Below are 10,957 nucleotides of genomic sequence, written 5' to 3' on the forward strand. Positions count from 1 at the left end.
GTGTGTGTGTGTGTGTGTGTCAAGAGAGAACTAAATAAATATAAAAATATTTCTTCAAAAATAAGAAAAAGAACCAGTTCTGTAGGGTGCAGGGCGTTTTTATAAAGTGGGTCTCAAGAATACAAAATTAGAAATAATTGTATATTGACCATTGTAATGTATGATCTCCCTTAATAAGCCCCATAATTGTAAAAAAAAAAATGTAATATAGAATTCTATTCTATTCCTGGTGCCTTTACTCTAGACCTTTTAGGAAGCTCTTTTATCTTTTCATACGACATTATTTCAATTGTGTGAGCCCTTTTGGGCAGCAGTTAAAAACTACCCGTTGCTCTGTGGGAAGGGTGTCTACTCTGGCGGAGAGTAACAATCTCGGAAATCCACAGAGGCGCTTCTGCCCTGTCCTGTAGGATCACTGAGTTGGAACCAACTTGGTGGCGGTGGTGAGTTTGATGTTTTTGTTTTGATGAAGAATATTAGTTTGGAGGTGATAATTCATTAGACCAGGCTCATACACCAAACCCAAACCAAACTCACTGCCGCCAAGTCCATCCTGACTTCTGGCAACCCGATAGGACAGGGTAGACCTGCCTCTGTGAGTTTCTGAAACTGTAACTCTTGACAGGAGTCGAAAGCCTCATCTTTCTCCTATGGAGCAGCTGCTGGTTTCAAACTGCTGAGCTTGCAGTGAGCAACCCAACTCACAACCACTATCCCACCACAGCCCCTTCAGCTCACACACCGATAGGAAGTATTAAAGTCCAAACTTAGAACCTAGCTAACCACAAAACCCAGGTTTCCCCCCTCTAAACCCATGTCTGAAAGGTATTATCCACGCGTCAGCAGGATCAATCTTGATGTGCTGATCAACAGACCAGTGGCATACTACTGGACCATATCTTATATATTAAATAATGGAAGTCCACTCATTTTTCAAAAGCATCCCCAAGGTCAATCTTTGCAGCAGCTTTCTTTCTCTTGAATCCAAGAGAAAAAACTTCTCCAAAGTCATAAAGTCTACCATCGCTACTATAGTCGCCGGTTTGCCCTAAGGTGTTCCCAGGAACGCTAAGGAAGGAGCGCGCCCAGTGTGTATCCTTTTTAAACAACGCCTGTGTTTACTTCCCTCCCCAGGCTACTACATGTACATCGAGGCCTCCAACATGGTGTATGGGCAAAAAGCACGCCTCCTGTCCATGCCTCTGCGAGGGGCCGCGGGGAAACACTGCCTGACCTTTTTCCACCACATGTACGGGACGGGAACCGGCCTGTTGAGTATCTATTTGAGAAGGAAAGGTGACCGTGGGGAGTCTCTCTTGTGGAAGAGGAGGGGGGAGCAGAGCATTTCCTGGCTCCGTGTGCTGCTCGAATACAGCTGTGACAGGCAACACCAGGTAAGCCAAAAATAACGATTGTAAATCCCAGTCAAGTGATGGGAAGGGCTGCTAGCACATCTTGATGTTTTCTTCTTCTGGCTACCAGTGATATTCCCCCGCCCACCCTCCCCCGCGCCCCTCTGCAGGGTCATAGATGAAGCAGGGTTTGTGTGAGAGTAAACAGGACTGTTCTATAGATTGATTCCATCTGAGCCACGACTAGAAAGCTGGACGGGGACTCGGAGAACCACTTTGGGTACTTGGTGTCCTGCACGTTTCCAAACCAGCTCTTGCTCACTGACTGCCATTGAGTTGATTCTGAGCCACAGCGACCCTGTAGGACAGGGTAGAACTGCCCTGTGGGTTTCTGAAACCGTAACTCTTTGCTGGAGTGGAAAGTCTCATTTTTTTCTTGCGGAGCGGCTGGTGACTTTGAATGGCTGGCCTTGAGGTTAGCAGCGCAGGGCTCCCCTGTCCAAACAAGCGTCTCCCTTTCATCAAAAGCTGGCATGACCCGAAGAGTTGTCCCAACTTGTTCTTCCGTTCATCATTATCCACGTGCTTGCTTGTAAGAACTTTGGTTTGCAGGCTGCGGATTCAAAGTGTTTATGGTCCAGAGGAAGTCGCTGGCTGCTGGCTACCAATGGAAAGGTGGGAGGTTCGTCCCCACCCAGAGGGGCCAGGTGATGCACTTCCCCTAAATATCAGCCACTGAGCAGAGTTCAGCTCTACTGCACGTGAGTCGCTGGGAGTTGGCGCGGACACCACAGGAACTGGTACTGCCCAGAGGCCGTTTATAAAGCTTCCATCTGTTTCCATTAGTCCTTCTGTCACTGCATTGACTGTGAAAGGAGCGGAGAAAGTCTTAATCCTAAGACCTCTGGGTCTCCCCCAGGGTCTTCCCACGTGCTCGTGGTTAGCAGCCCAACATGTAACCACCATGCCACCAAGGCTCTACAGGACAGAGCCTTTTAAATTCCAGTGGTGGTGTGGAGCAGTTTAGAGAGCCCCCGAGCCCTGGTGACTATGAGGCAGACTCCACTCCATAGCGGTGAGTTTGCATTTAGTTGCCTCCGACAGTACCAGCTTCTCCTGCCAAGGTGAGGCAACAAGACAAGAGGTAACCTGTGGACTCCTGTTTGTGCCTGAAATTGCCCAATAGAATTGTCAGGGATGACCTCAAATGCAAAGCTCTGCTTCCACCTGGACCAGCACCCGTCCGCTCGAACTCCTGACTAACTGACTTGTGTTAGTCTGGGTACATTAGAGAAACAAATCCACAGAAACGCATATGTATAAGAGAGAGTTTTATATAAAGGGTAGGTACACATCAAGAAAACATCCCAACCCAGTGCTGCCCAAGCCAACAAGTCCAACATTAACCCATATGTCCGACACCAATCCACAAAGTCCTCCTCCATCTCACAAAACACACACTAGGACACCAACTGCAGTAGAAAAGCTGAATCAGCATCTCAGCGGTGGCAGGGGTCTCCACACGGCTGCTCCAGCACCCAGGGCTGCATCGGGGTAGGTCCATGTGGCTTCTCCTTAGGGATGTCTTGCAGGAAGTGAGCCTTGCCAGCTGAAGCAGGGAACTGGATATGGCAGCGGCACCCTGGTCTGACCATCACAAAGCAAGAGACCCGAGAACTAGAAAGGCGAGGCTCACCAAGCCATTTATCTCTCAGCCCTTCAATTAACCCCTCATGTGTTTATCAGCCAGGTTGGCACAATACACTTTAAGTATCTCATGACACCTCTAACCCAAATCCTCATGGGAAGAGCTACCCAACCTAAGGGTTTATTTTGTGCCACCATGGAACTAAACTTAATATTCTAACAAGGCAATCCTCAAGGACAGGGTGACACCCATGTGAAATTGTCCTCAACTGATGAAAAAGTAAGCACATGTAAGCCCTTGCTTACCTGGGTACCCAGTGTCCAGCACAGATTACAAATGTAAAAGAGGGCTTGATTCTATAGGAATGTGCTGTGGGGTTGGGAGCAAGACCGGTGCCACCCAAACCTAGAAGCAGAATTTTGGATGTGGCACAAACCTGTCTGGCATTGTTCACTACAGATTAGGAAGTAAGGCACATGTCAACTGTGCTTACCTTGCATATTGATTAATCTGACAATGATTCTACAGATCAACATGGGGAGAGAGTGACACTCAGGCAGCCTGATTGCATTTGTGGCATTGCATTGTTAAAAAGACCGAGTGGCAGAGGGAGGATGTGCTATTATCCAGGAAAGGCCCATTATCTCAGTGTGAATAACACAGAGAAAACTAGGGATATGGTGAAGAATAAGTAATAGCCCCACGAATTATGTTGATGGTAGTGATTTAATCTCTGTTTACAGAAGGAGAGTGAATCCTTCAGGACCTCACTAATATGTGTAATTGATCCTCAGAGATGATGGATTGATTCTGTTAGGCTACTAGGGCACTCATAAATTAAAATCACTGCGATTGAGTCAATTTCAACTCCTAGCAACCCTATAAGACCAAGTAATACTGTCCCTGTGGGTTTCTCAGACTGAAAATCCTTATGAGAGTAGAAAGCCTCGTCTTTCTCCCATGGAGCAGCTGGTGGTTTTGAACTACTAACCTTGTGGTTTGCAACCCATTGCATAACCCAATGCATCATCAGGGCTCCTGGGGCATTCCTATGTCTACTCTATTCAGATGTTCCCAAGGCTAAAAGTGGAGACTGTAACCGGAATGAGTGGAATCTGAAGTGCTGTGGGTGATACTTTTGTAAATCATCAAGTAGTGCTGATGCTCGGGTCCTCTAAAAATCGGCTTCTGGGGATTAGGTGCTTTCTCAGCTTCCAAGGTCAGGTTTGGGCACAGGGCTTTGCACATACTAGGCTTGCCTTTGAAATGTCTTTCAAATACAAAATAAAGAGACATCTGGACTGGCATCTTGGGGAACTCAAAAGCCAAGGGTGTAGAATGCCCTTGGGGGGTTACAGCTCAGCAAACATCCCCTTTGGCTGAGAATGAAACAGCTGTGTGTGTCCGTCTGTCTCAGGGAATTTTCCTCTGGACCTAAGATTCTTCAGAACTCTCAAACAACTGCAAGCAGACCAGGCTGAATCGGTGGCTCCAGGAGACCCTAGTGTCTAATTAAACCCAGAGAGCCTTGGGCACTCACGCACTGGACATCTTCTGCAAGAGAGATGCCATGCCAATTGCTGTGCATGTGTTCTTTCACTGGATAGCTCCAGTTTACAGATGGGGAACAGTAAATGCCCACTGGTACGTGGCAGAGAGCAAATCCAAACTCAGATCGGTCACCTTCCAAAGGCTACAATCCACCGAACCCAAACCATTGTCATCTTGTCCATTCTCACTCATAGCCATCCCTAGCGCTGCTCCCTAGGGTTTCCACGGATGTAAATCTTGATGGGAGCAGACAGCCTCATCTTTCTCTCTCAGAGCAGCTGGCGGGTTTGAACCACTGACTTTTAGGTGAGCAGCCCAAGGATTAGCCCACAGCGCCACTAAGGCTCCTTCCTCCCAAAGGGTCCTCATGCTCCTGCTGTAACGTAAGCACTGGATGGACTTGGAGAAAGCGTATCCTCACTGAGATAGTTTATACACTTGCAAAGTGGGACAAACAATTCCTGCTTTGCTGCCATAATGAGAGTTAGAGGGAGGGTCAAGGGGGTGGGGGATGTGCATGAAACAGTTCTGTTCCCTTTCAAGTAGCAAAATATGAAAACATGTTATTATTATTCCTAAAGACCTATTCCCTCCAACATCCCCCTGGTCTTTTATTCATGTCACTGTGGCCGACCTGGGATTTCAGCATCCAGGCTGAACCCCTGCAGTGTGAGGCCAAAGTTGCTCAGTTAATAAATATTTATTGATCACTTGCTATTCTAGAAGCCGGGCATACTGTAATGAATAAAACATATCAAGTTCCTACTCTTTGGGAGTTCACATTCTAGTAGGGAAGTGATTTTAAAAGTAAATAAAAAATATATAGCATCACGGAGATAGGAAAAATGAAATCTTGATACGTAGGGCAATGTGGATGGAATGTGAAAACATTAGACTGAGTGAAATAAGGCAATCACAACAGGACAAATATTGTATGACCCCACTTACCTAAAAAGACCAGGAAGATGTCTAGAGACTCCTATTTAGGGCAAGAGGGAGAGGGAGGCTAATGGTGATGAAAGACTGCATTGAGTAAAGGTAGGGTGGCATCGCCAATTACTTACTGGCTGTCAATCAGTTGTCCACCACAAAATGTTGAACTGTCAAAACTTGTGTAGAAGATATATTTGCAACAATGACCAAAAATAAGAAATAGAGTCATTGCTGGGGCTGTTTCTGTCTAACTAAACATCTCGTGGGATTAATTTCCTAGGTTTGGAAGTTTGGGGACGTGGTTTCATGGGTCATTCCAGTTAACTGGCCTAATATTGATTCATGTTTCTGCTCTACCTCCTTGGTCGTGGTGTAGTGGCGGAGGTCTTAAAAGTTTAAAAGCAACCGTGGGAAGTCCAACCCTTGGAGCAACAGGAGAAGGAGAATCAAGAAGAGGAAGAGGCTATGAAATGCGTGTGAACAAACGCTGCTTTTGTCCAAGGATTTCATAGAGAAAATCATAGGACAGAATTTCACATTCTCACAGATTTGCTGGAACCACTTTCAGGGGTAGATGAACCCCTGAAACTATTGCCCTGGGATAATCCTTAACCCTTAAACCAAAAATATCCCCTGGAGTCTTTTTTTTTTTAATTATTTTATTGGGAGCTCTTACAGATATTATAACCATCCAAAATTTAATTGGATCAAGCATAATTGTACATTTGCTGCCACCATCATTTTCAAACATTTTCTTTCTTCCTGAACTCTTTGATATCAGCTCCCCATTAGCCCCTCTCTCCCCCACCCTACTTCCCCAGGTCATTGTTACATTATATATAAGTCGCGTTTTTCAGCACATTTAAAATGCAGTTTTTGTGGTAAAATTAGGTGCCTCAGCTGATATTCGGGTCAGCTTATACTCGAGTATATACGGTAACTAAAATTAAAATATATATGTATGAAGAAGAAAAAAGCCCATGAACTGAGATAGAGAAGTTTATCAGAAAGTAAGCATGAAGGGCATTGTAGGGCCTATATCAATTCCAGTCTAATGGGAATGCTATCAGTTCAAGGTCGTATGTTATGATTATGTCTAAAAGATCACTCCAGCTCTTTTGTGGAAAAGAGACCTTGGAGTCCAGGGGAATAGTCCTCATAAACTGGCTGGTGGGTTTATGCACTAGTGGTGGGGAGAAATCATTAGACGCCAACAGTGTTGCTTTTTGTATGGGATGAAGAGTTCGAGAAAAAGAGAAGAGTCTAGATGATTCCAAAATTTCTAACCTGAGCAATTTAGAATGGAGTTGCCCCTCACTAAGATGAAGAGTACGCCCATAGAGGTGAGGGCTGTAGGTCCAGGAGGGAAATTAGCAAGTGCTGTTTGGGTATGCTGAAGTTGTGATGTCTATTAAACAGCCAAATAAATGTCAACTACATAGTAGGATATGAGCCTGGGGGTGAGGGGCGGGGACAGAGCTGAAGATATAACATAGACATCGTGTGTGTGTGTGTGTGTGTGTGTGTGTGTGTGTGTGTGTGTGTGTATCAGAGGTCAGAGGGTGAGGGATTGGGTGTAGTTGACTTTGAGAGGTCTATAATACTGCTAAGGAGCCCTGGTGGTACAGCGGATTTGGTGTTGAACTACTAACTGAAAGGTGGGAAGTTCAAACCCACAGGCTTCTCTGTGGGATAAAGAAGAAGCAATCTGCTCCCGCGAAAATGTAAAGCCTCAGCTACCCTGCCTAGGGTCACTGTGAGTCAGAATTGGATCAACAGCAGTGGGGGGGCGGGTATAGGGTTTCTAGGGTCACTATGGGTCGGAACTGAGTCAGTAGCAGCAGGTTTGGGTAGTACTATTGCCCTTTGAGATTGACCCTATGGGGAAAACTTGCTGGTGGCCTCTAGAGGACATTCCAGTCATGCATATAAAAGAAACACTTCAAATTCCAAAATTTTAATCATGCTTCAATTTTAGGGATGAATTAAAGTGTCAAGCAGAACCTAGCACACTATGGGTCAATACACAAAAATCATTCTATTCTCTTTGGATTTTATCCTTATCTTTTCTTGTTTGCTTTAAAGTATTTTTCTTTGGGGTTTCTTATGGTTTTTGATCCACTGAAAGAAAATGTTAGGCAAATTCTCAGCTCACTGAGATATTAGCATCATGCATATTGTTAGTAATGTTGACTAACGTGCATTACAAATAACTATGTGCTGAGTTCCAGCTCTTGATTGAACAAACTCTTCAAACTTTCTTCATTCATGGGCTCTCTGTCTCAATAATGCTTTCCTTAGTGCCCCTCCACCCAAAGAAATAGCTCAGAGTTCGACTGCTTAAGTAGTTATGTCCTGACAAAAACTAGTTAGGTTCTAACATCTTTGAAGTCATTTAGAAAACGTTGTTGTTAAGTGTTGTCAAGTCCACCCTGACTCATAGCTACCCGATACCCAACAGAACAAAACACAGCCTGGGCTTCTACCGTCTTTCACAATTGTTATGTTTGAGCTCATCTTTACAGCCACTGTGTCAACCCATCTCATCAAGGGTCTTCCTCCATTTTCACTGCCTTCTACTTTCCCAAGCACGATGCCCTTTTCCAGGGACTGGTCTCTCCTCATTAATATCCAAAGTAAGACAAAAAAACAAACAAACCCCAAAACCAACATTTAAAAAATGTAGTTCTTAAATGACCACAGTGATGTATTAGCTGGATGTCTGTACTTGGGCACCACACTATTTCTCAACCCTTGGAATCAGATTGAATGCTCCCAGTTCATTTCATATTCCACATTGATTTTTCACATGTGTTTGCTTGATCACAGTGGCTACTAAAACCCCTGCTCTATAAAACATGCTGTCATCAAGAGGAAGGTGGAACAAATGCTGCCCTTTTGACCTTGGGCGGCCAAGGAGCACCTTCTTCCTGCTGTTAGCATTCACTTCATAGGCCTCTCTATTGTCCTGCTGAAAGTTGATCTTCAAGGGAGGGTTCAACTCCAGGCAACGGGGCGGGGGGTAGGGGTTGCCTAAGTAGAGCAAATGTGTTTCTGGACAGTTTTCAGTAACCACAGATCTCTATATAAAGCATTCAGGGGTTCACTAAGCATTGTTAGGGTGACCTTAGAGCTAGCAAAGTAACCTACTTTTCCCAGAACCCAAATACTCTTCTCAGAACCAAAAGTCAAAGCTCTTGTTCCCGGGCTCTGTCTCTGAGGCCACCGTATTTAGCATGCAGCATGAACTTCTGTGTTATATAAATCTAATTAGTATGCTTTGCTATTCCTATGTGAGTAACATCAATCATATTCAATTTCTCCACCAAGTACCACTCACAGGAAATTTTCTCAGGAGCCTAAGGAAACTTGGCTTCCCTGGGTAGTCCAAACGGTAAGGTGCTGACTGCAGGTCCAAATGCTGGCTCTTGCAGTCCATCCAGAGGTACCTCAGTAGAAGGACCTAATGTTCTACTTCAAAAGAGAGAAAGAGAGAAAATCAGTCATTAAAAGCCCCATGGAGCACAGTTCTAGTCTGAGACACCTGGGTGCCCAGGAGTCAGAAAGGAATCCCCTGAAACTGGTCGTTGTTTCCAAGGGACCTTCAGCCTCTGGCACCTCCATTTGCACAGGCACCATGAGCCCTAGGAAATGTTCTAGATGGGGAGGGTCGAGCAAGCATTTCTGGGAATTGCCTACAGAGATTTTGGAAGAAAGGGACCCGACTCTCCAAAGGTCCAATCATTTGTTGTAAATTTATTTTTTAACTCTAAATCACGATTCACTTCTGTATCTACGTTTGAGTTTGTGAATTTTGTATTCTTTTCCATCTAAACTTCCAGCCCGACTAACGGTGGATCTGCCCCTACCTGGCATTGCGCTGGCAGGATGCCTAGAGTTCTAATTCAAACTTAATTGTTTTTCAGATCATTTTTGAAGCCACTCGTGGGATATCAATAAGAAGCGATATTGCGATCGATGATGTTAAATTTCAGGCAGGACCCTGCGCAGGTGGTGATATTATTCTTAATTACATAAGCTTGATTGGAAATGGATTTTGCAAAACAGCCTCGACTGAGAAAATGCAAATTATGTATTTCTTTTGTTAGTACGAAAGAGAGAGAGAGAGAATATGCTTACCATCTCTTTGTCTTTCCTATCAGATATGGAAGACTCAGCTCAGCAATCATCAGGAGATGCGGAGGATTTAAATGAAATTGAGTATTAAGAATTGAATTAACTAAGTCAATAGACGCGTACCTCGCTTCAATCAAAATGACAACAAGATGAACGAATAGTGGGCAATTGGAACAATTCCCTAAGTTATAAAATGACTTGGGAGCACCCTTCTTCGATATTTTTGCAAGAATACTGACTCAGGGCTTTTTTTTTGGCACATGACAACTGTTACTAGAAGTGCAGGCTATTGGTTTTGCGTAGATCATTCATCTTTATGATTGTTCCCGTTAAAAATACAACTGTACTATAGTGTAGTCATTGTAAAGGATGCAAGTCAAGGGCACAATCAGATTGACAGGTGCTTACTTTAGTCTGCATTCAGTGAATGTATTGGGAGGAGAATCGCTCTTGTGGGTTTCCATTTGCATTCCAGGCATCATAAGTCATTCTAAAGTGTCCGTAGTATCCGCGGATTGTGTGCAGAGTTTTTTTTTTTTATGGTAACAAGTCAGTTTAGGAAAATAAAGTCTTATTTTCTATGGTTTTTCATAGAAAGGGAATATTAATGACAGTGTAAGTCAGTATTAATGAATGCTGCATTACAAGCTAATGCTACCCTCTTATCCCTCCTTTGAGCCACTTTTGAGAGTCACAATAAACTCACGGATAGAAGTTGTACCTTTTTTTGGTAGAGCGAGTTTGGAAATGATTATGCATGCACATCCAACGATTTTTAAATGTTCAACAACATTGCTGGTTTTTCTATAATAAATGTTTTGGTAAAGTTTAGAGAAACATGACTTCAAGAAGCCTCTAAACTACCACTTTCTGCTTACATTTTTAGAGACTTGTAAGTACATTTTTGTGAACCAAGACAACTCTTACGAAATTTTAAAAATTACTTAATAAAAAGAAGCTTGAAATACCCTTCCCTCGAAATCAACTCATTTCTGTGTTATTTTTCTTTTATGGGGACATCTTCACTCTGTAATTGCAGATTCTAATGCGAATGCTCATTCAATTAAAACTCACAATTCACAAATTCCAAATCACAATTAGTGTTTCCCCAGCCCTTTTAATAAGGAGACCTGGTGGTGCTGTCAGGGAAGCATTGAACTGCTGACTGCAAGGCAAGTGCTTCAAACCTACCAACTGCGCCAAGGGATAAAGATGATTCTGTCCATTCTCACTAAAGAGTTGCAGCCTCAGAACCCCATATAAGGTGGTTATGAGTTGCTGTGGGTTTGGTTTGGTTTCAACCCTCTTATTCACGACATGAACACTGGGAGACAAT

The 10,957-nt window shown here is 43.9% G+C and overlaps 1 protein-coding gene across 1 annotated transcript in view; it reads left to right on the forward strand.

The window, feature by feature from the left end:
- Nucleotides 1-10,590, forward strand: part of MAMDC2 (MAM domain containing 2) — a 207,238-nt gene extending 196,648 nt beyond the window's left edge. The window contains exons 11-13 of the mRNA XM_004713825.2: nt 1,135-1,394; nt 9,411-9,495; nt 9,648-10,590. Of these exons, the coding sequence (XP_004713882.1) occupies nt 1,135-1,394; nt 9,411-9,495; nt 9,648-9,712 (410 nt within the window). The 3' untranslated portion in view covers nt 9,713-10,590. The remainder of the gene's footprint in view (nt 1-1,134; nt 1,395-9,410; nt 9,496-9,647) is intronic.
- The last annotated feature ends 367 nt before the right edge of the window (nt 10,591-10,957 follow it).

Source organism: Echinops telfairi, unplaced genomic scaffold (genome assembly GCF_000313985.2).
Source record: "Echinops telfairi isolate 266 unplaced genomic scaffold, ASM31398v2 ScPeMD7_22;HRSCAF=79, whole genome shotgun sequence".
NCBI lineage: Eukaryota > Metazoa > Chordata > Mammalia > Afrosoricida > Tenrecidae > Echinops > Echinops telfairi.